The sequence below is a fragment of the Octopus sinensis genome, linkage group LG25, assembly GCF_006345805.1.
Source record: "Octopus sinensis linkage group LG25, ASM634580v1, whole genome shotgun sequence".
Classification (NCBI taxonomy): Eukaryota; Metazoa; Mollusca; class Cephalopoda; order Octopoda; family Octopodidae; genus Octopus; species Octopus sinensis.
In genome coordinates, this window is record NC_043021.1 from 11,683,774 (window position 1) to 11,709,470 (window position 25,697).

General features: G+C 40.0%; 1 protein-coding gene across 2 annotated transcripts in view; it reads left to right on the forward strand.

Annotated features, from left to right (window-relative positions):
- The window catches only part of LOC115224336 (ankyrin repeat domain-containing protein 13D), a 75,050-nt gene that overhangs the window by 45,227 nt on the left and 4,126 nt on the right, over positions 1-25,697 (forward strand). The window contains exons 3-12 of one of the 2 annotated variants that reach the window (XM_029795207.2): positions 149-273; positions 4,767-4,812; positions 6,189-6,242; positions 6,902-6,991; positions 9,369-9,552; positions 10,890-10,956; positions 11,808-11,966; positions 14,026-14,308; positions 16,354-16,512; positions 18,696-18,835. In XM_029795207.2, coding sequence (XP_029651067.1) covers positions 149-273; positions 4,767-4,812; positions 6,189-6,242; positions 6,902-6,991; positions 9,369-9,552; positions 10,890-10,956; positions 11,808-11,966; positions 14,026-14,308; positions 16,354-16,512; positions 18,696-18,835 — 1,307 coding nt within the window. The remainder of the gene's footprint in view (positions 1-148; positions 274-4,766; positions 4,813-6,188; positions 6,243-6,901; positions 6,992-9,368; positions 9,553-10,889; positions 10,957-11,807; positions 11,967-14,025; positions 14,309-16,353; positions 16,513-18,695; positions 18,836-25,697) is intronic. The other variant, XM_029795208.2, reaches the window with a different exon arrangement.

The window sequence follows — 25,697 nt, forward strand, 5'->3', positions numbered from 1 at the left end:
TTCTTCTCCAATTCCACTTCTTCCCGTCTTTTATTTCTCAGTCTCATTTTCAGTTCCTTTGTCTCATTCTCTCTCTCTTCCTCTGTCTCTCTTTGATGTTTGTTCTTACTCTCTCCTTCTCTCTCTCTCTCTCCAACTACGTTTCCAGTTCTTCATGAAGCAACTGGCACAGGGGACCCGGAATTGGTACAGTTAGCTCTGAAATACAGAGACTATCAGCGCTACAGTAAACGGTCGGCTGGAATACCGGACTTACTGCAGAAGCTAAAAGAAGTAAGTATCATCATTCTTTTATTCCCTTTTTGGAATAGCATGAATGCCACAGATGTATTATGAAGAAGAAACAGGATGAACTCCACATCATCCTGTTTCTTCTTCAGAATACATTTATAGCATTATCATGACTCCCATATTTGATAACTCTTGGTAGTTATGATGATGTCATAGATTTGATGGCATATAAAATGCACTTATTTTTTTAAAAATTGCTTCAAAAACTGCCCAGGGCCTTATGTGCAATGTTGGCCCTCCCATAAGCTTTAATGTGCTAAAAACAATTTTTTCTTGACTATGTGCTACTGAAATTGGGATGCATCTAATATGCCTATGCGTCTTTTATACCATCAAGTACAATATGAGGGTGTGTTGGAAAGTTCCTGGCTTTAAGGGTATCACAAAAGGCCTAGTTGGAGGCCCAACCTTCCAAGTTCTTTTACAAGGCTTATAAAAACTCAAGGACCACTACAATAAGTGTGCGAATGTGAGAGGGAGGAATATGTTGAGTAAAATCATAATTAACTGATCCTCCTCTATTTTCTTTTATCCAAAGCCAGGAACTTTTCAACACCACCTCGTATATAGGTGGCTCGATGGTAAAATTAATTGCAATTAATTTATTGCGATTAGTCTTTGGGACAGCTATCTTCCCACCCTGAGTAAGCGCTGACTCTGTCCAAAGCTCAAGCAAGACTCACCAGGATGCACTTCTCCCAAATATAAATCTTCATGTAGAAATCTTTTGGACTGCAGCGAAAGGAAAGCCATCTGGCTGATAGGCAAGGATTTTCTCATCAACAAACTCCGATCTGTAACCCACAGTCATGTTGGGTTTCTCCCTGTGGCTCTTCTACTGCTACTACATTGGCTCCTGCTCCATTAGAGCTAGCTAATTATATAGCACTTCACTTGTACCTCATCTCGCTCTACCTCTTGTCGCCCATTCTCTGTCTGTTCTTCCAGGCCCTGTGTCCATCATCCTGCCCAATTCTTCCTTCCTTTCTCAGAATGTCAGGTCTATGAAATTGTTGTTCTGTGCATATTTCCCCACGGATATCAACTCACAACTGTCAAATTGAGCATCAACTGCGTCAGTCTTGCCAGTCCTGGAGGGTCTGTGCATGCCTCAAATGTCTTGGAGTACAATCACTTTCTCCTGATTAAAACCTGCGTGTGTGGGCAGCCACGACTGTGGTAGGAAGTTTGCTTCAGGTTCAATCTCACTGCGTGGTACCTTGGGCGAAGTGTCTTCTTCTAAAGCATATTAGTGAAGTGATACACAAGATTGGACAGGGTGTGAGGTGTGTGGGCAGGGAAATTTGCGAGAGTGTGAAAGGAGAGTGTGGAGATGGTGGGGAGGGTAACGCTGTGCATGGACACCCGTAAAAAGCACCCACTACACTCACGGAGTGGTTGGCGTTAGGAAGGGCATCCAGCCGTAGAAACACTGCCAGATCAGACTGGAGCCTGGTGCAGCCTTCTGGCTTCCCAGATCCCAGTCGAACCGTCCAACCTATGCTAGCATGGAAAACTGACGTTAAACGATGATGATGATGACACAGGTTTTATAAAACAGTTTGGTAAGTCCAATTGCTGCAAGGAGCGAAGGCTCCAGTAATCTGGTCCATTGCATTTCGTCTGGAAATTTCTTCCTATTGTTTAGCCAGTCTACAACACTTGGCATTTTATTGTTTTATTTTGTTAATGTTTTGTTTTTCTTATAGTGCAGTCATTGACCTTCTCCAACTAAAATTAAATATTCAGTTTCTGTCTTTTATTCCAAAGCTGTTCAGCCATTGTTGGCTTACATATCAGCTCACTTCCTCTCTGTCCTCGTGGTAATTTAGCACAGATAGGTGGTTTTTGTTGTTGTTGTTTTTAATGTTTTACATTTTGTTGTTTTAGTTTTTGGAAGCTTTCTACTATGTTTTTGCTCGTCCCCGTTTTTAATTTTTGTTTTTGTTATTGTAAGCATTGTGTGTACATGAATGGGGTGATATTTTTTTCCTTGTAATGTCACCTTGTCCATCACCTTTGAGGAAAATACATCATCACCATTATCATTATTATGGGCCGATAATTAGCAGAATCGATCATTAGCATGCCAGACAAAATGCTTAGTGGCACTTCTTCCAGATTTGCATTGGGCTTAAATTCTTCCCAGAGCAACATTGCCTTTCGTCCTTTCAGAATCGATAAAGTATTCTTTTCTACTCTAGGCACAAGGCCCGAAGTTTTGTGGAGGAGGGGGGGGGGCACTCGATTAGATCATCCCCTGTATGCAACTGGTACTTAATTTATCGACCCCCAAAAGGATGAAAGGCAAAGTCAGGGTACTTAATTTATCAACCCTGAAAGGATGAAAGGCAAAGTTGGCCTTTACAGTTTTCGTACTCCAAATTCTTGCAGTTTCAAATTTTAAAGGATTGTATTCTTTTAATTTTTCATCCTCTTTCTTCGTTATCTCCGCCTTAGCAAAAGCTGAGGTATTGTTTTCAGTCGTGTTTGTTTGTTTGACCGTTGACAAGATACCTCAAGAACCACTGGGTGGATTTAGATGAAACTTTCAGAGATGTTTAACCATGTGACTGGCACAAGCTGATTAGATTTTGGGATCAATCCAGTACTGGACAAGGATTCTGGATTATTTTTCCAGTTTTTGTTACTTAATTTTTGAGAGCAGTTGGGTTCATTTTTAGTATTCTCGTTTGTGAGAGCAGTCAAGTTTATTTCAGAGATTCTCATTTTAAAAATCATCTCCGGCTAATCATTGAGAGGACGCTGGTGTAGCCTTGGTGGAGGTTTGTGCTCTCTGAGTGCTCTTGTTATTTATATTTTTATTATCATCTTGATTTAGTATTTAGTATTCTTGGTAGAATGTATATGGGTCACGGGTTACACCCTGTAACCTTAGATGTCCACATGATTTCAATAAGCCATCAAGTGCTCAAACCACTTCTTATGATTGTTCCTGTTCCTAGGAGACAAACGTCCTGTAGAAGCTCTACTAGACATTCCAATCGAGTCTCCTTTTTCCACTTGTTTGTTCCGTGACTCACTGCATCAATTATATTGTGTAACAAAATTCTAATATTTTCTTTCTTTCTTTCTTTCTTTTTTTTTTTTGTCTTTGGTCAGTAAGTGTTGTTTCCTATTTGCTTCTATCTGGAAATCAAAGGAAATGACTAACTATTCCCTTCAAACATTGCTTTTGCGACCTTAGACATCAATGTTTTGAAACTGATCTATTTCCCATTACATTTCACACAGATTCAACATTGAGCTGCTGAAGCAGAAATATCATTATAGCAAATATTCTGCTCAATATCACAGATTTGCTTGTCAACTGGTTGACCTTAATCACTTGAGTATAAACCTTAGTGGCTGACAATATGTGCATCTCTGATGATGAGCAGAAGTAGTGGGGGAGCATCATAGCCACGTTTTGAGAGAAATTCTTTGGGGTTTGAATAAATGTAACAAGAACATAGTTTGAAGGAAATATTAGCCCATTTTTCATAGTTTCTAGGGGTAATCAAACAAGAAATAACAGCTGCTGCCCAAGGACAAAAATCATGTTACACAGTGTTATGACCAGTACAATCTTTACAGATTTCATGTTCCGAATCTTTACAAATTTTAAGAGGTTATAGTTTTTCAACTTTTTCTGTTTTTTTTTTTTTTTCACAATCCCGGTATTTAATGGGCATGATGGATCAATCACTAAGCAAATTTGATGTTCTTTTGTCTATTACTGTTATATCTGGTTTATTATATTCCATCTTCTTAACTATTTGAATTATTATTATCATCATTATTATTATTATTATTATTATTATCATCATCATCAACTTCTTCAAGTTCGCTTAAAGAGGAAAATAAGGGTGGTGAGGGAAGTGTTGCCTTGTAGCTATTTTGTTAAAAGGTGGATGAGAACGGCAAGAATGGTGCGAGTGAATAGGCCTGCCCTGAGCACACACCTCAGATGAGGAACTGAGGAAAGGCACCTGGCCCACAAGTCAGGGCGTCTGTGGTTTCAATGGGTTCATCCATGGGCAACCCTTGAACATCTCTCTATTGAGGATTATACATTGTTAAAATTGTTTTTTTCTTTTTTCTTTTTTTTCCCCCCCATTCAACCTGTTTACACACAAAACCCTTACAACATAGACATATACATGCCCTCTACCGTCCATAATGTTTTTCTTGATGTAAACCTTTTATGATCAATGAAGAAATCACCATAATTATTATTATTATTATTATTTTTATTCTATGTTTGACTTTTGCTTTATATTTGTACAAGTTGGCTCCAAGTCTCACCCAGAGATCTCAAGAGACAACATGTTGGAAGTTCATGTTGTTATGCCTAGTGTGCCATATATTTGGTTTTGTATTTAGTGTTGTACTAGTGAATGTCTAAAAAAAAAAACATACGAAAATTATGTTTGTTTTATTATTATTATTATTATTATCTATTATTATTACAGTCCCCTGACTTCTATGTTGAAATGAAATGGGAATTTACAAGCTGGGGTAAGTACCTTCTTATGATTATTGTTCTAATATTTTTCCTGTGTTGTAAAGGTCAGTCTATTGGCAAACGTCCTGCTGGAGCAGTACACTAAATGGCAGCATTCATTTCTATCCATCCAGCTTTTCCTTTTTAGATATAGATTTCCATCCATGGCAATGCCAGTTGATACACTCGACTGCAACAGTAGTAAGACACAGAGCAGGTCTCTACATGTATATTCTTACCTTGTAGAAGTAGCAGCTAAATCCCTTGTCTCAAATGATAGTCTTTAACAAAAAATACCATCAAAGTGATGCTGGGATAAAAGTGTACAAAGCCCAATATACCCATCATGACTATCCATCTGATAAAGGTACACCAGGCACATGCATCACAACCATATGTGCATGACGTAGTGACCTCGTCTCAAGATAAACGGTGCATGACCTTCCAGGTGGGGGCCTAGTTTGAATTTTCTTTAGGTCAAGTAGCCCATTGTGCTCAAAAGCTCCCTGAATAAGGGCTGTTTAAGGATGATGAGCGAACTGCCCATGTTTCCAGAGGTGTATTACTAAAAACCCGAATAATTCCTCTCGACATATGGTTGTGTTGCTTCCCCACTACTCCTGCTATTGCATCAGGGCATGATGCTGTCCCATTACTCCTGCTTGGGATCAGAGATACACTTAGACACAGAAGTGGCTGTGTGGTAAGTAGCTTGTTTCCCAACCACATGGTTCTGGGTTCAGTCCCACTGCATGGCACCTTGGGCAAGTGTCTTCTACTATAGCCTCAGGCCGACCAAAGCCTCGTGAGTGAATTTGGTAGACGGAAACTGAAAGAAGCCCATCGTATATATATATATATATATATATGTATGTATGTATGTATGTGTTTGTGTGTCTGTGTTTATCACTTGACAACCAATGCTGGTGTGTCTACATCCCCATAATTTAGTGGTTCAGCAAAAGAGACCAATAGAATAAGTACTAGACAAAGAATAAGTCCTGGGGTTGATTTGCTCAACTAAAGGCGGTGGTATTGAGCAGAATATTTGCTGTAGCCCATCTTTGACACCGAGCCTATGCATACGTAATAACATTTCCAATTAGTTAAGATCAGAAGCCACAAGAGCCACTGCCTGGTACTGCATCAGGGCCCAAGGCCATGAGCTGGCGGAACCGTTAGTATGCTGGACAAAGTGCTTATTGACATTTCTCCTGACTCTTTATATGCTGAGCTAAAATGATAAGATAAAGTACCAGTGAAGTACTGGAGTTGTTGAAATCAGCTGAACCCCTTCCCATTAAAATTATCGGTTTTGTGTCGAAACATGAAACCATTATTGTTGTTATTATTACGATTAATAAATTCTGTTTTTTCTAATTATAATTAGTTCCGCTGGTATCTAGAGTGTGTCCAAGTGATGTATACAGAGTTTGGAAAAGTGGTAAGTAGTTTTTTTTTTTGTTTTATTAAGATTATCTTTTGAATCTTGAAAATAATTGTCAGTTCTAAGTCCTTTTCTATTTGTCATATTTTGATCACTAACACACTTGAATTTAGTAACAGATGCTATCCAGGTTCAGTCCCACTGCATGGTACCTTGAGCAATTGTTTTCTTACTATAGTTGCCCCAGGCCTGCCAAAGCATTGTGAATGGAAACTCATTGCATATGTCTACATACAAGGTTGAATCAGAAAGGAATATAGTTTTTATTTGCATCACTTTCTGATTCCCCCTCTAAGTACATCAACATCAAAATCAAAATCAAATGGATATTGTAGTTGTGATACCCGTGCCGGTGGCGCGTTGGGCCTCACAGAGGCAACGACGAAAAACCGAGACCTGAGATGTACCATGTTTGTATGTATGGATGTGCATCTCTATATGTGTGGACCCATGTCTCCATATGTGTCCTTGTGTGGAGTAAAGTGTGTGTGTGTATATATGGTCATGTGTTTCAGTCTCCATTTGCGTATGTGTGCTTGTCTGTTCTTATAAATTATGTACCTATCCGTCTGTATGTTGATCTGTTGAACAATCGACATACCATAGATTCTGTGGCCTTTCTTCATTCCATCTTTCTCTTGTTCATGTATTTTCAGGCTCCAATGTACGTATTGACACAACACTGCTGGGCTTTGACAGTATGAAATGGCAGAGAGGCAGCAGAAGTTATATTTTTAAAGGCAGATGTAAGCAGCAAATGATTCAGCTTCTATTATTTTTCTCACGTTTACCTCTCTATCTATCTGTCTGTCTGTCTCTCTATCTCCCTATCTGTCTGTCTCCTTATCTATCTACTTATCTCAGACATTGTGGTGATTTGCTGTACTTGAGAAGATTTGTCAAGCTAACTAAAATCGCTGTCATCCATACATACAGGCTGGTCCTTTACATGTGCTGGTGCCACATGAAAGAAAACCCAACACCCTCTGTAAAGTGGTTGGTGTTAGGAAGGGCATCCAGTCGTGGAAATCATGTCACAAGAGACAATTGGAGTCTGGATAACTGGCCAGCTCCTGTCAAACTGTCCAACCCATGCCAGCATGGAAACCGGAAATTAAACAACGATGATGATTATGATTTACTTATCTATCTATCCATCCATCCATCCATCCATCTATCCCCCTTCTCTTTCTCTCCTATTTTCTAGCATCTCTTTTTTTTTCTCTTCATTGGACATATTTACATGCAAAAAGCACCATCCGAATGTGGTCAATGCCAGGCCCGCCTGACTGGCTCCTGTGCCGGTGGCACGTAAAAAGCATCAACCGACTGTGGCTGATGCCAGTACCCACTGACTGGCTCTTGTGCTGGTGGCATGTAAAAAGCACCATCCGAACGTGATCGATACCAGGCCCACCTGACTGGCTCCTGTGCCAGTGGCACGTAAAAAGCACCCAGTACACTCTTGGAGTGGTTGGCGTTAGGAAGGGCATCCAGCTGTAGAAACATTGCCAGATGTTCTCAGATCCATATAAGATTTTTAGGGGTCCACACAAGCAAAATAAATTCTCAAATCCGTATAAGATTTTTAGGGTCCACACGAGCAAAATAAATTCTCAAATCCATAAGGATTTTTAGGGGTCCATATGAGCAAAATAAATTTTCAAGTCCATGAGATTTTTAGGGATCCACATGAGCAAAATAAATTCTCAAATCCATAAGGATTTTTAGGGGGTCAATATGAGCAAAATAAATTTTCAAATCCATGAGATTTTTAGGGTCCACAGGAGCAAAATAAATTCTCAAATCCATACAAGATTTTTAGGGATCCACCTGAGCAAAATAAATTCTCATATCCATATAAGATTTTTAGGGGTCCACCTGAGCAAAATAGTAAATTGAGTACCCACAGTAGTATATAAAGTATCCTTGAAAAAATGTTGCTTCTTTAGATGTATTTATTGCAAGAAACAACTTGGTTTCTTTCTCTGGTGTTTTACATAACCAAACCTACATGAGTGAATGTGTAAAAAAAACAAAATAGGAATTTTGAAAGAAGTATCTATAAAAGCAGTTTTTAAACATCAAATGGCCAAGAGGATGAAATAGTAATCAAAGGGGTCCATAGGTAAAGATTGGTTTTGAACCACTGGTCTGTCCCTTTGCATCTCCTACTGAGATCATTTCTCTTCTTCCTTCTCTCTCTCCTTCTAAATGCGAGTAGCCTTGGAGACCCTCCACAAGAACTTGCTCTGACCACCCTCCACGTCTCTCATACTTTAACCCCTTGTCTCCCTTGAACAGTGAGATGTCAATTTACCTGGAAAGAAACAATGCAAAGTACTAACGAGAAGAGTTGAAATTCATGCGTTCAAGATTTCTCAGCCCTAGCATCACTCCTTCACAGTCAGCCTATGAACTTTTCAGCCCACCCTCATATAATAAAAAAAAAAAAAGAGATTCATAACAAGCTAGCAAAATATGACATGGTGTCTTCTTGTCTGCTAGTCATGTGACATATCGTCTGCTTAGTATATCAGTGCAAAGTCTGTCTCTCCCTCTCTCTCTCCCTCCTGTTCTGTCTCTTGTTCTCTCTCTTCCCCCTCTTTCTCCCTCTCTCACTTCAGTGACATTTCTTCCTTCTTTCAGCTCTTCTTTGTTCTATCCTCCCTCCCTCCCTCTCTCCCTCTCTCTCTCTCTCTCTCTCTCTCTCTCTCTCTCTCCAGCTTCTGAACACTCTTTCACCCATTCAGAAGCTCTCGCACATGCCCACGCTCAAACATATGCACACACACAGAACACACATACGTGCACACACATCCCCACACTCAAACCTGCATGTGCACACACTCAATATGTGTGCGCATGCATGCACACACATCCCCACATTCAAGCATGCATACACACACACACACACACACACACACACACACACACACACAACACACATATGCACACACTCAAAAATGCACGCACCCAAACCTGTATGCACTTATACATGCACACACTCAAATACATGCACAAACACACACCCACATAAATCCTATTTTGTCACAACTGTCACCTTCAATGTTTCCCCCTTTGTTTGACCCCTGTCTCTTCCCTGTTTAACCTCTGACACAGGTCAAACTGCAACAGTGATGGAAGTTGATCATGACAACCAGGAAGTCTATTCAGAAACCATACAAATTCAGCAGATGCCACTCATGTCCTCCATCCTTGAGCCGACTGCAGAGGAAGTTGCCGCTCGACTTACCTCTCCCATCATGACCACTTTTATAGACACCGATAAAATAGCTTTTGAAAGGTACGTATGAGTCCCCATCTTTATCACATTCACTTGCATGTCATTGATGAATTTAGTACAAAGAGACTGTGTGGAGGCCTGACATATCTGTCTATCTATCTGTGTTTCTCTTTGTGTTTCTCCTCCCCCCCCAACTGACAACCAGTGTTAGTTTGTTTATGTCCCACCATAACTTAGTAGTTTGATAAAAGAGGCCAGTAGAATTACAATAACAATTTACAAGTCCCTTAACCCCTTGGGAGTCATTGGGGTCCTGCAGTCATGTAGGATATATTGGGTGAGGAAACCTGGCAGAGCCCAATCCTCTCCAGGCTAAACTCATTTTTGCCATCTGAATGGCTTGGAGCAACATGAAATGAAGTGTTTTGCTCAAGAACACAATGCATCGCCTGGTCCAGGAACCAAAACCACAATCTTATGATCATGAGTCCAACATCGGTTGTCGGGCAATGTTGGAGGGACAAACACAGACACACAAACATGTATATATATATATATATATATACACATATACATATATACGACAGGCTTCTTTCAGTTTCCGTCTACCAAATCCACTCACAAGGCTTTGGTCGGCCAGAGGCTATAGTAGAAGACACTTGCCCAAGGTGCCACACAGTGGGAATGAACCCGGAACCATGTGGTTGGTAAGCAAGCTACTTACCACACAGCCACTCCTGCGCCTTCAGTAAATTTCAGTGAAATGTCTTTAAAAGCCAAAATATGTCGCAAATTTATTTGAACCAACCTAAAGTGTGTGTGTGTATTGGTGTCCTTCCATACAGGCATGTCCACTGCATCCCTCTTCAGCTGAGTGTTTCTAATTTTGCAGGCTCCTGGGGGCTAGCACCATGTGAAAAGCACCTGTGCCAATGCTGTGTAAAAGCACCTAGTACACTCTGTAATGTGGTTGGCATTAGGAAGGGCATCCAGCTGCAAAAACCATGCCAAAACAGACATGGAGCTTGGGCAGCTCTCTAGCTGATCAGCTCTCCAGCTGAGCAGCTCTCTAGCTGACCAGCTCCTGTCAAACCATCCAACCCATGCCAGTCTGGAAAATGGATGTTAAATGATAATGATAATGTGTGTGTGTATGTATATACATCTGGGTAATGCTAACTGGTCACAAGATGGTGTTTGGTCCTACCTGGCTGGGTTACCTGGGTGAAGGTGTCTGATGTTGAAAGATCCAAAACACGTAATGACCCCACCAACCCCAGGAGACATTGATAATGATGTATAGAATAAGTGATGTAGTTTTAAGTTTCTCTCTCTTCCACATCCCCTTACTATATCATGTCTTACATCTTATTTCACTTCATTTTTGTTTTCAACAGGAACAAGTCAGGTATATGGGGTTGGCGAAGTGATAGATCTGAGGTTATCAACGGATACGAAAGCAAGGTAAGATTTCAAAGGTGTTCTTTTCTCAGGTGTGGAAAGGAGGTGTGGCTTCTGAGAAACATAGTAGCCAGACTGAAAACATGGTTGGTAAAATTCCAGCAACTTTAATAATTTTCAATCCTGTGTTTAAAACTTTAAAAATTCGGTAGTTTTACATATCCAATTAGGGAAGTTTGCTAATCAGTTTGGAAACCTCATTTTAAAGTTACTGGTTGTTGACAAATTTTTGTGCCTTGTAAGAATAATTTACCCAATGATTCTGCTGTTCTAACGGTGTCTCTGCATTCAAAAATAAATTATCATCTTCTTTGTATCTATATACACATTTCATTGCTTATAAAAAAACAAATGTTAGTTTATATATATATATATAAATAGGCGGCGAGCTGGCAGAAACGTTAGCACGGCGGGCGAAATGCGTTACCGTATTTCGTCTGCCGTTACGTTCCGAGTTCAAATTCCGCCGAGGTCGACTTTGCCTTTCATCCTTCCGGGGTCGATAAATTAAGTACCAGTTACGCACTGGGGTCGATGTAATCAACTTAATCTGTTTGTCTCCTCTGTGTTTAGCCCCTTGTGGGTAGTAAAGAAATATATATATATATATATATATATATATATATATATATACATACTTACACACACACACATAATGTATATAAATTATATATTTTACACATGCATGTATATTGTATAAAAAGTTATATATATATATATATATATATATATATATATATATATATATATAGCGTTATGTATTGTATATATAATATGCATGTATGACAAAATTGTATATATTTTATTGTTTAACAATGAGAACATATTAAACTCAGTTGAATACTGTGTTTTAGGTTTTCAGTGCCTCTAACGTGGAATTGATAACAAAGACTAGAACAGAACATATGACCGAAGACGACAAGGAACGCTGTAAGAAAGTGAACAAGACTCCTTTAGTGTCCTTCCTAGGGGTCGCTGAAGAAGAAAACAAAGCCCAGGGAGCCACCAACGGTGTAAGTATATTTGTCTGTAAATATATATGTGTGTGTGTGTTTGTGTAAGATATATCATCATCTTCATCATCATCGTCGTTTAATGTCTGCTTTTCCATGCTGGCATGGGTTGGATGCTTTGACATGGTGTTGGCTGGCAGGGAGCTATCTAGACACCAGCTATTTGTTGAGGCAGGGTTTCTACGGCTGGAGGCCCTTCCTAAGGCCAACCACTTAACAGACTGGATGCTTTTCACATGCTGCTGACATGGATGCGTTAACGCAGCACTGGCACAGTGGCACCGGCACCTGAAAGGACAAGCCTGTATGTGTGGAAGACAGCAGTTTTACTTAGCTTAACATTTCTTATCAAGTACAGCAAATTGCCACATCTCCTGGTCCCTTGTCATTTCCTCAGTGAGGCCCAGCATCCGAAGATCCTTACTCACCATTTCATCCCACATCTTCGTGGGCCTACTCCTTTCACAATTAGAGCTCAGCACTTCTTCATGCAGCTGTTCTCATCCATATGCAACACATGACCAAACCACTGCTGTCTTCTCTCTTGCACACAACATCTGATGGCTCATATACTCAGTTTTCCTCTTTTAAAATGTTTTTTTTCCATCAACATACATATTAATAGATTACTGGTGATGTGTACCATCATCATCATCATCACAGAAATCACCAATAATATTTTAAAATCTAACTTAATATATAGAATAAATTATTGTGTAAAATGTAGTATTTAAATGTAATCTAAAATCGATCATCATCATCATCATCGTTTAATGTCCGCTTTCCATGCTAGCATGAGTTGGACGATTTGACTGAGGTCTGGCAAACTAGATGGCTGCACTAGGCTCCAATCTGATCTGGCAGAGTTTCTACAGTTGGATGCCCTTCCTAACTCCAACCACTCCAAGAGTGTAGTGGGTGCTTTTACATACCACCTGCACGAGGGCCAGTCAGGCAGTACTGGCAACGGCCACGCTCAAACGGTGCTTTTTATGTGCCACCTGCACAGGAGCTAGTCCAGCGGCACTGGCAACGACCTCACTCGAATGTTTTTTTCACATGCCACCAGCACAAGTGCCAGTAAGGTGCCGCAGGTAATGATCATGCTTGAATGGTGCTTTTTACGTGCCATCTGCACGGAAGCCAGCTTGTTGCTCTGTGTATACTATTCTATATTTTTGAGATGAGGAATTATGTACATTATTTACTATGGATGGATATGTGTCCTCACCATGTTTGTTGTTATCACAACTTTTTGGCTGATGTACTCTCCAGTCATCATCAGGTGTTCTGATGGAATTTCACATACAACCCTTTATTTGACTAACGGGGCACTCTGTTCTCATTCCTAAGGCATGTTGCAGGGACTTGAAAAATAACAGCAGCAGCATACATTATTTACATTTGACTAATATTTGTACTCCTTTTGTTTGCCCACGGGCATGTAGCATAGTGGTTAAGAGTGTGGGCCACTAACCCCAAAATTCCGATTTAGATTCCAAGCAGTGACCTGAATAATAATAATAATAATAATAATAATAATAATTATATTAATGATAATAATAATAATAAGAAGAAGACCAACAACGAAAAATACCTTAGGAATGAGAACCCAGGTTTGAAATTTCCCCAAGATACCTGATGAAAGCTGGAGGGTATATCAGCCAAAACGTTACCAACAAACAAGATGAGGGCAAATATCCGTCAATTGTAAATAATGTCAATAATTCCTCATTTTAGGTTTTAGGTAATTGTTGTTTCTTTTTAGTTGTATGGTGAAACTAGCTTGCTGTTGTCATTGATGTATTATAACTGCTTCAGATGATTCCTGTTTTTAAAGGTTTTTTTTAAAAATCATATGGCTGTTTTTTTTTTAACCCCGCCAAGGAGGTTATGTTTTTGCCGGCGTTGGTTTGGAAAATTGGGCGATTTTTCAGCATGCATGTATATGGGTGGAAATGAGCTGCTTGGCGGAGGTCTGCGCTCTCCAACTGCTTTTCTAGTTTTGACATATGTTTTCTTCTGTTTTTATTCTCTGTGCTCCTTGGCCATGCTACAGCCAGACATCCAGACCCTGTCTTACAATCCATCATCAATCAAACCGGAAGAATACTTCGACGAAGAATGCAACCTTGGCGACCGTGACATCGGACGTCCAATCGAGCAGAGTAGCAAAGCACAGCGTTTCAAAGCCACCTTGTGGTTGTGTGAGGACTACCCCTTGTCTCTACCAGAGCAAGTTGTACCCATCATTGACCTCATGGCTGCCAGCAATGCTCACTTCAAGAAGTTACGGGATTTTGTCACATTGCAGTTGCCAGCAGGATTCCCAGTGAAAATTGGTAAACACAGAAATTTCTTTTATCTCCCATTTTTGATCTTTTACTTGTTTCAGTTATTGAATTGCGGCCATGCTGGAGCCCTGCTCTGAAGGGTTTCGTTGAACAAATCAACCTGCAGTACTTATTTTTTTCTGTCTAGTACTTATCCTCTTGGTGTCGTTTGCACACTGCTAAGTTATGGGGATTTAAACAAACCCACACCAGTTGTGAAGCTGTTGCTGGGAGACAAACACACACACACGTACGCACACACACATGCTTCCACACAGTTTCTGTTTACCAAATTCATTCACAAGGCCTTGCTAAGGTGCCTTACTGTGAGATTGAACCCAAAACCACATGGTTGTGTAAAGTGAACTTCTTAACCACAGACCCATGATTGTCCCTGCAAAGCAAGCGTCTGTACTCATTTTACAAACACACACTATATATATATATGCTACATAATTTTCACCTGTTCTTATTGTCCTGCAATTATTATATACATTTTTTGGTATTTTGTCCTCTACTCATCTCATGTGTTTACGTATTTTTCACTCGTTGGTTATGTCCTGTACTTGATGTATTATATATATATATTACGGAGATGTACTCGCATAGCAAGTAATTTGATCTGAGATCGTGTGCTGAAACGAAAACAATTGCAGCGTGGAAGGTGTTTCTAAGCCATTTAAGAAACACACAAAAGCCGTTCGATTCACTTCAACATTTAAGTTTAATTTGTCAAAATATTTTCGTCGCTAAAATCCGCGACCTGTTCACTGACAAAAATCCGTGCTGAACAGGTCGCGGATTTTAGCGAGGAAAATATTTTGACAAATTAAACTTAAATGTTGAAGTGAATCGAACGGCTTTTGTGTGTTTCTTAAATGGCTTATAAACACCTTCCACGCTGCAATTGTTATATATATATATATATACACACACACACACACACACACAGAGAGGGAGAGAGAGAGAGTTATTACCACGGGATTATCATTCCTAGTAAAATACTTTATAAGCTCTCTGTTAGTACAACAGTTAACAATATTGTTTAGATTAGTAAAGAGGTCTGCATATTCTTGTGGCAGAGTCAAAGGTTATAATTCATTACCATTTTATATTGTTAATCCATAGTCATGTTCCAGTTATACTGTTTTTTATTTTTACACAGTGATATATAAGACAAGGCGTAAATACTGGTTATTACTTCTATGTGATGACAATTTTTTATGCCTTGTCTTGTGTGTGTGTGTGTCATCATCATCATCATCATCATTTAGCATCCGCTTTCCATGCTAGCATGGGTTGGACGGTTCAACTGGGGTCTGGGAAGCCAGAAGGCTGCACCAGGCCCAGTCTGATCTGGCAATGTTTCTACGGCTGGATGCCCTTCCTAATGCCAACTACTCCGTGAGTGTAGTGGGTGCTTTTTACGTGCCAGACGAGGCTGGCAAACAGCCATGATCAGATGGTGCTTTTTACATGCCACCGGCACAGAGGCCAGGCCAGGCTGGCAACGGCCAAGATTAGATGGTGCTTTTTATGTGCCACCAGCATGGAGGCCAGTCGGGGCGGAGCTGGCAACGGCCACGTTCGGATGGTTCTCTTACATGCCACCGGCATTGGTATCACAGCTACAATTTCCATTGATGTTGATCAATTTCAATTTTGATTTGTGTGTGTGTGTGTGTATATATATATATATATATGTGTGTGTGAATTGCAAAATTCCTGATGTGAATTAATGGACTAAACTGAACAGAAGACACATGGGATGGAAGAGTTGCTGAAGAGGTTACAGGTGTGTGACAAAAGATTTCCAGACAATGAACATAAGATAAAATAAGACCAATAATAAATGAGTGAAGAACAAATATACAGTGCCTGTATTTATTTGGCAAGAAATCGAAAAAAAATTGCCATCCTAAAATATATAAACATACATACATGTATATGTATGTGTATATATATATATATATATATATCCTATTTCTGGTTTTTAACTTGACACCTCTTTCAGTACATTCTAATACTCTTTTTCTTTTTTCTTTTATATTCAGAAATTCCTTTGTTCCATGTCCTTAATGCAAGAATCACTTTTGGAAACATCTTTGGAGTCGAGAGCCCAGTTGGAGGTGTCACATGTATTCAAGACGAGAAAATGTCCTGCTCCATCGATGATTCTGTATTTGACTTGCCGGCCAACTACAGCCGAGGTGGTGAGTCACCCTGTTTCACAACTGTTATATTCGGCATTGGAAATAAATTGTGGTGATGGTGGGGGCAGTTGGAGGTTATTGAAGAATGACAATGATGAAGATCTGTTGTGTTAATAAGGTTAATGAGTGCAAGTGTGTGTGTGTGACCTTGCATTTGTTTATCTCTTCAACACTTCAAACAGGTCTTAGCCAGCGATAATATTTTACCTGTTATATGCTACTTCCTGCCAAATCCAATCTCGCACCTGTCTGGCAATGTCATTCCGAAAAATAAAGTCACAATGCTGAAATCTCAAAGCTATGAAATAAAGCTTGATTAATTCAAAACAATGTGAATGAAAAAAAACATTACATTTGACAGGGTAATGTGGATGCTAAAGATATCAGCAGGTTTTGTTTTTAATATCGATTTTAGATTACATTTAACCCTTTAATGTTTAATCCGGCCATATCCGGCCAAAATATTCTACCTATTTTATGTTCAAACTAGTCAGGTATGGTCATTCATAGCTATCTTATTGTGTCATTTTAAAAATAAACAATCACATTATTGGAATCTCAAAGCCATGAAATGATGCAAGATTAATTTTACATGGTGTGAATACATAAGCTTTACATTTTACAGAATAATCTGAATGCTAAAGAGTTAAATACTACATTTTATACAATAATTTATTCTATATATTAGTTAAATTTTAAAATATTATCCAACCCATGCCAGCATGGAAAGCAGATGCTAAATGATGATTTGACCAGAAAACATATTTGAGATCTGATCACTAATTTGTGCAAGGTGATTAAACATGCAACACAGGTTTAATTCTTTGTTAATTTCATTATTTTTATGTTGTTTGCCAAAATTAATGTGTCGTGAAAAATTGTTTTGAAAATGTGTCACCAATGTGGAGAGTTTGGGAACGAAAGAGGATATTGAAGAAGAGTGTGTATGCGTTGGTGTATGACTTGCTGGTTGGAGTGTTCAGTTTGTGATTGTTGGGTTAGCAGTTCGATTCTCAGCAGTACTTCATCTCCTTGAGCAGGACACCTTGTTTCGCATTGCTGTAGTCCAATCAGCTGGCAAAAATGAGCAGTACTTGTATTTCAAAGGGCCTGCTTGTCACATTCTGGGTTATGCTGAATCTCCTTCAGAACTACGTTAAGGGTATACATGTCTGTGGAGTACTCAGCCACTTGCATTGTTAACTTCAGGAGCAAGGTGTTTCATTGATTGGATCAACTGGAACACTCATCGCCATAACAACTGGAGTGCCTGTATAGTCAGTGTGTGTGTTTGTGTGTGTGTGTGTGCATATTGCTGTGTGTATGTGGTAGTTGCGGCATTGTGTGTGTGGGTCAGTATATATGTAGTAATGTGTGTGGCAGTATGTGTGTGTGTGTGTGTGTGTGCATGTCAACTGGATCACCTGGATCTGCCAGGCTTTCTACTGCCGAGTCGGCCCCCACTGTCCACAGCATTTGCTCCATTCCCCTCATGCTTTCACCATTCTCCTCCACGTTATTCCAAACATCTTTCTAAAACCATCTTCCCACCTGATTGGAATTCTTCTGAGTGGTCCCTTCCATTCGTGTGGCTACCAATCAACAACTGCATGGGTCCACCAATAGTCTGTGCACCTTGCGACATGGTCAGCCCTTTGTAGCTTTGCGTGGTGGTATTCTGTGACAACGTCCTTCACTCCAGTTCTATCCCTGGTCTCCTCGTTCCGGATGTGATCTCTTAGCGAGATGCCTAGCCTTGACCTTTCTATGGCTGTGTGTGTGTGTGTGTGTGTGTGTGTATGTATGTGTCGCAATGTGTGTGTGTGTGTGTGGTATTGTGACTAATGAAGGTGGCGAGCTGGCAGAAACGTTAGGACGCCGGGCGAAATGCATAGCCGTATTTCGTCTGCCGTTACGTTCTGAGTTCAAATTCCGCCGAGGTCGACTTTGCCTTTCATCCTTTCGGGGTTAATAAATTAAGTACCAGTTACGCACTGGGGTCGATGTAATCGACTTAATCCGTTTGTCTGTCCTTGTTTGTCCTCTCTGTGTTTAGCCCCTTGTGGGTAGAAAAAGAAATAGGTATTGTGAATAATGTTAGCATCTTATAATGCTATTATGTTATTATAATTGATAACGAGAATGAAATCTCTGTCTGTCTGTCTGTCTTTCTGTCCATGCAGGTGATGCCAACCATGAGCGCTTGACCCTGCGTTCCGATGATGAAGAATTGCTCCAATATGCCATCCAACAGAGTATGATTGAAGTCGGCACGGAAAACGACCAGGTAAATTGCCCGATTGAATCTCCTGCTGATCCTTATGTAAGTGAATAACTTCTGTAACTAACAATCCATCCATCAATCATCAATCAATCAATCAATCAGTCAGTCAGTCAGTAGAGCTTGTTGGGTTTGTCTTTTGTTCTTTAATTTTGTTTGTTTTAATTTTTCTGTAACCCTCCAACCCCCCTTTTTTTTTGTCTTTTTACTCCCAAGTTTCCCTTTTTCTATTTCTTTTTCCTTCATCAGTGAATATATTTTGGTTCTGTTCTTATTTCATTCTTCAAATTCTTTGACCATTTTCTTTTTTTTTTTTCACCAATTCTCATCTCTGTCTTTTGATGTATTCGCCGTGGGTGGCGGCTGCATGGTTTATTTTCCCCCCTCCCTCTCCTCTCTCCCATGCCTTCCCTGTTCCTTGAACCCTAAACCAGCTTCTCTGTTCCGCTCTGTGCAGTACCGTTCTGTATTCCCTGTTTATCAATACCAACTGTACCAACAGCTTTGTCCTTTTTTTTTTGTTTGTTTGTTTATATTATTTTGTTTGGTGTCTGTCTGTCCTTTCTATTCATGTTTGTTCAGGGCCCTTTTTTAAACTCTTATTATTATTATTATTATTATTTATTATTATTATTATTATCATCACTAGGGCGACGAGCTGGTAGAATTGTTAGCATGCCGGGCAAAATGCTTAGTGGTATTTTGTCTACCTTTATGCTCCGAGTTCAAATTCTGCCAAGGTTAACTTTTCCTTTCATCCTTTTGAGATCAATAAAATGAGTACCAGTTGAGTACTGGGGTCAGTGTAATTGACTTATTCCCCTCCCCTGAAATTGCTGGCCTTGTGCCAAAATTTGGCATTATTGTTATTATTATTATTATTATGTTAGTGAGCTGGACAAGGGAAATTATATATATATATATATATATATATATATATATATTATATGTAGAAAAATACAAACTGGGACAAGAACGTAAAACATTTAGAAGACGATACAAAAAAACGGACGGGACATTCGAAGCCTTCAATCTTCAGTCAAGAACCGGATCATCCTCGCAATTTCGGCTGATTATATATATATTGTTTATTTATTTATTGCCCACAGGAGGCTAAACATAGAGGGGACAAACAAGGACAAAGAGATTAAGTCAATTACATTGACCCCAGTGCGTAACTGGTACTTATTTAATCGACCCCGATGGGATGAAAGGCTAAGTTGACCTCAGTGGAATTTGAACTCAGAACATAGCAACAGACGAAATACTAACAATTCTGCCAGTTCGCCTTTATATTATTATTATTATTATTACTATTATTATTAAGGTGGTGAGATCACAGAATTGTTAACATGCCGGGCAAAACACTTACCATTTCATACGTCTTTGTTTTGGGTTCAAATTCTACTAAGGTCAACTTTGCCTTTCATCCTTTCAGGGTCAATAAGTTAAGTACCAGTGAAATGCTGGAGTTGATGTAATCAACTGGTCCCCTCCCTTAAAATTTCAGACCTTGTGCCTTTAGTAAAAAAGATTATTGTTGTTATTATTATCATTATTGAGTGAGAGAGCAGTGCATGCCATCAAAGTGACACTGGAGTAAAATATACGAAGCCCAGTATACCCATCATGATAACCTGTCTGATAAGGGTACACCAGGCACATGCATCACAACCATATGTGTGCGACATGGTGATCTCATATCAAGATAAACAGCACATGACCTTGCAGGGGAGGCCCAGTTAGAATTTTTTTCTGATCGAGTAGCCTATCCCACTCAAAAGGGCCTTGAATAAGAGTTGTTTAAGGTGGTTGAACGAAGCAGCCATGTTTCCAAAGGTAAATTATCCAAACTGCAAAGAATTCCTTTCAAACACATGGCTATGATGCTCCCCCACTACTTCTGCTCGTGATCAGAGATGCACATATCGTCAGCCAAAAGGGACATGCTCAACTGGTTACGGTCAAACAACTGACAAGCAAATCTGTGGTATTGGGCAGAATATTTGCTGTAGCCCATCTTTTTATACCAAGACAAAACAATGTACATGATAACACTTCCAATCAGTTAAGATCAGAAGCCACGAGAGTCACTGCCTGGTACTGCATCAGGGCATTTATTATATTTATTATTATTATTATATTTATTATTATTATTATTTTTATTATTATTATTATTATTGTCATTTTTATTGTTGTTGTTGTTATCATCAGCTTAGTCTTAGCTTTTTAATCTTTCTTTTCTTGTCGTTCATGCCTCACACTAATATATGTGCAATTGTTATTCTATTCAGTGTATCATGCTGCACTTGTGCAACTATTACCACATTCAGATGCATCTGGCATCTTGCACCTGTAAAGCTTTTATTATATATGATTTGAGTTACCGTGTATAAGTGTAATGACTGAATGGACTGGGTCGGGGTGTATACTGTTCCCACACACCTGGGACAATGCTTGGTGTTATACCATGGGTTACTGCCCCACCCCCGTGTCTGGGATACCACTGATATTCATACCCAGTAGTGTTGCCCCTGAATGTGGGACATTGCTGCTTTTACACAACAGTATATTGCACCCTGTATCTGGAATGGTACTGCTATTCTACATGCATGCAACTTTGACCCACATCTAATAAAATGTCCATCCAACCGATTAACATTGAGTCACCCTCAACCTCTCTCGCCCATAGACAAGCTGCCTTGTCACTCTGCCTTTTTAACCACCTCCGCCTCTGTTTCTCTCTTTCTCTCTCTCTCCACTACTACCCTGTTACAACTCTATATCTGTTTATTCCATCATGCTACACTCTCAGAGTGGTTGGCATTAGGAAGGGCATCCAGCTGTAGAAACTCTGCTAGATCAAGATTGGAGCCTGGTGCAGCCATCTGGTTCACCAGTCCTCAGTCAAATCGTGAGGGAACAACAAGCATGTTGTATTAGTTTGACGCTCTGGAAAAATGAAAGAGTCTTCAACATTTTGAGCCTATGCTCTTCAACAGAAAAGGATAAGAGAGAAAAAAATCAGAAAGAAACAAAAATAGTGTTGAGATTAACAGTTGCACATGTTGAAATGACCCTAAAGAAGAGACCAATGGGAAGGGAGGTAATTGTGTGTCTGTTTGTGTGTACATGTCCCCCCCCTCACTGCTTGACAACTGGTATTGGTTTGTTTATGTCCCAGTAATTTAGCAGTTCAGCAAAAAAAAATAAACAGAAGGTGCAGGAGTGGCTGTGTGGTAAGTAGCTTGCTTACGAACCACATGGTTCCGGGTTCAGTCCCACTGTGTGGCACCTTGGGCAAGTGTCTTCTACTATAACCTCGGGCCGACCAAAGCCTTATGAGTGGATTTGGTAGATGGAAACTGAAAAAAGCCCGTCATATATATGTATATATATATATGTGTTTTGTGTATATGTTTGTGTGTCTGTGTTTGTCCCCCCAACATCGCTTGACAACCGATGGTGGTGTGTTTGCGTCCCGTAACTTAACAGTTCGGCAAAAGAGACAGATAGAATAAGTACTTGGCTTACAAAGAATAAGTCCTCGGGTTGATTTGCTTGACCAAAGGCGGTGCTCCAGCATGGCTGCATTCAAATGACTGAAACAAAAGAATAAAAAAGAATTGGCACCAGGCTTGGGAAAATAATTTCTGGGGTCAATTTGTGAAACTAAAAACCCTTCAAGACAGTGCCCCAGCATGGCTGCAGTCCAGTGTCTGACACGAGTAAAAGAGAACATCAAGCCCCAATATATTACTGGTGTATACATGTGTTTTACGTGCCAGAGAGGGATGAAAATCAGCATTGCTTGTGGCAAAAGCAGAACTCTGAGCCATGAGCCTGCCAGAGATAGACAATATCAGTAACAACAACAACATGAATAATGATAGCGATACTTTGTCATATTGACTGTGTAACATGAATATGGAGAGAAGACATGGAATCGGGTGAATTGACGTAGTGTATGACTGGTATTCATATGTACATGTGTGTATGTATGCATATGTGTTTATTTCTCTTTTGTCTTTAGCTTGTTTCAGGCAGTTGAATGTGGCCATGCTGGGGCACCACCCTCAAGGGTTTTAGTCAAACAGATCGAGCCGAGTGCTTTTTTTTTTTTGAAGTCTGATAGTTAAGCTATTGGTCTCTTTTGGCAAACTGCTAAGTCGCAGGGACATAAACAAACCAACATCAGTTGTCAAGCAGCTAGAGGGGACAAGCAAGTATTGGATGTGATTATACACCGCTAGTCACAGTGCACTTGCTCGCATTGTTGTAGCCTTTAGATGATGCCAATCTGCTTGTTAGGTGGGCAGGGCTACAGTCCATGTAAACGAGATACCAGCCCATTGCAGGGTCACCCATTTACAGCTGACTTGACAGAAGCAACATGAAATGAGTGTCTTGCGATCGTGAGTGCGACACCCTAACCACTAGGCTACGTCTTTACACACACACATTTATAAATAGGTTTCAACACAGTTTCCATCTACCAGATTCATTTGAGGTTTTGGGTTGTCCTGGAGCTATAGTAGAAAACACTTTCCCAAGGTGCCACACAGTAAGATTGAACCTGAAACCAGACAGTTGTAAAATGAGCTCCTTGACCATTCAGCCACATAAAAAGGGGGAAAAGGGTAAAGACCCCCTTCAGTTATGAATAACCATGGGATTGCGCCTAGAAAGTTACCCTCTGAGGCACAAGTCTGAGCAAGGTTGTTTGTGGAAGGCTAGCAGTTGCCCATGCATACCAGCTTCCACTCTCCACGTTGTTATATGTACAGAGAGTAAAAGCCCCTTCTATCATAAATGACTAAGGGATTGAACCTAGAAAGTTACCCTCCGAGGCACAAGTCCGGGCAAGGTTGTTTATGGAAGACCAGCAATCGCCCATGCATACCAGCCTCTTCTCTCCACACCACTGATGTTACCCAAGGGAAAGGCAAAGGCTGATACAGCTTGGTACCATTGATGTCACAACTCACTTCTATAGATGAATGAACTGGAGCAATGTGAAATAAAGTGTCTTGCTCAAGAACACAACATGCAGCCCTGTCTTGGAATCGAACTCACTACCTCATGATTTTGAGCAAGACACTCTAACCACTGTAACATTATGCACCTATTATACATCTGCATAGTGATTCTCTCATCGCTTCTTGTCATTTAGTTCCTGGTCAGCCCCAGCTGAGCAGACCTATCTTATATCTATGATCAGTAGCTTTCCCAATATGACCGTCCCACCTATTTTATGTGCAAGGATTCGAAGAACCCAAATATTTTTCCCAAACTGCCCTTTTTTCTAAGGTATTGGAATGTGATTTGAAGGAGATTTCTAGCAATTTAACCCTTTCGTTACCATATCTCTTTTGAGATGCTCTGAATTTCTTTCAATGAATTTAAAATATAACAAAGAATTTAGTAAAATAATTTAGTTATCATTAAGCAAGTGTTAGGAACAGAAATTGTGACTAAGGTTTGGGGGAAGCTTTTAATTCAAAACCTATGGAAACAAGACATTTGTACTACAGAACCAGAGCTGGTTTCAGCCGGGTTGGTATCAAAAGGGTTGAAAATATCATGGTGACGTTAACCCTTTTGTTACCATATTTCTGTTGAGATGTCTGTGTTTCTTTAAATTAATTTTAAATACAACAAAGAATTTAGTAAAAGAACTTAGGTATCATTAAGCTAGTGTTAGGAACATAAATTGTGACTAAGATTTGGTGGAAGATTTTAATTCAAAACCTATGGAAACAAGTTATTTGTACTCAGAGCCAGAACCAGTTTCAGCTGGGTTGGTATCAAAAGGGTTGAAAATATCAAAATATCATGGTGATGTTAACCCTTTTGTTACCATATTTCTGTTGAGATGCTCTGTGTTTCTTTCCATTAATTTTAAATATAACAAAGAATTTAGTAAAATAATTTAGCTATCATTCAGCTAGTGTTAGGAGCATTAATTGTGATTAAGGTTTGGTGGAACATTTTAATTCAAAACCTATGGAAACAAGACATTTGTACTACAGAGCCTGAGGCGATTTCAGCTGGGCTGGTATCGAAAGGGTTAAACCAGCAACCACATAGAAGCATGGGGAAGCCTATGTTTTACTGAAGGAGTCTATTATGACCAAAATATATCCAGAGTTATATTCGAGTGTTATATATTTCCATGCGTGTGTGTGTGTGTGTATTTATAGGTGTGTATATGTATATTGATGTATGTGTGTGTGTGCAGTGTTTGCTTTTTTTTCACTCACTGCTTATTTCTTCTTTCTTTTCTTTCTCTCTCTCTCTCTCTTTCCCTTCTCTCTCTCTCTCGACACACTCTCTTGCGCTTTCACAAACTGCTACTTTCTCCCTATTCCTCCTCTTCCTTTTCCCCACCTTGCTTCTCTTTGTGCCTTAACTCCCCCACCCTTTGCAACACCCTTTCTCTCTGAGAATGATACCCACTCACCCCGCCTTCTCTTCTAGCCACTTCCCCTCCCCCACTATGAGTTATTCCAGTCCCGGTTTATCTCCTCCCACCTTCACTCTCTCCCAGTACAACCCTTCTCCCCTACAACCCCCCTCTTTAATCATTCTCCTCCACCACCACCACTTTGCTCATGTCCCCCCCCCCGCAACCTCTCTCCCTTCCTCCCACTGCAATCATTCTTTTCTTCCCTCTACTCTCTCTTACTACTCTCTCCTCCTCTCCCCAATATTACCACTCCCTCAGTGCCTCTATTCCCCTTCTCCAACCACTACCATCAACACCACCACCACCACCACTCACTCTCTTTCTCTTCTCTCTCTCTCTCTCTTTCTATTCTCTGTTCTCTCCCTCCCCCTTCTCTCCAGTTTTCTGTCTCTCTGTCTGTCTGTCTGTCTCTGTCTTTTTTACTCTTCCATCTTC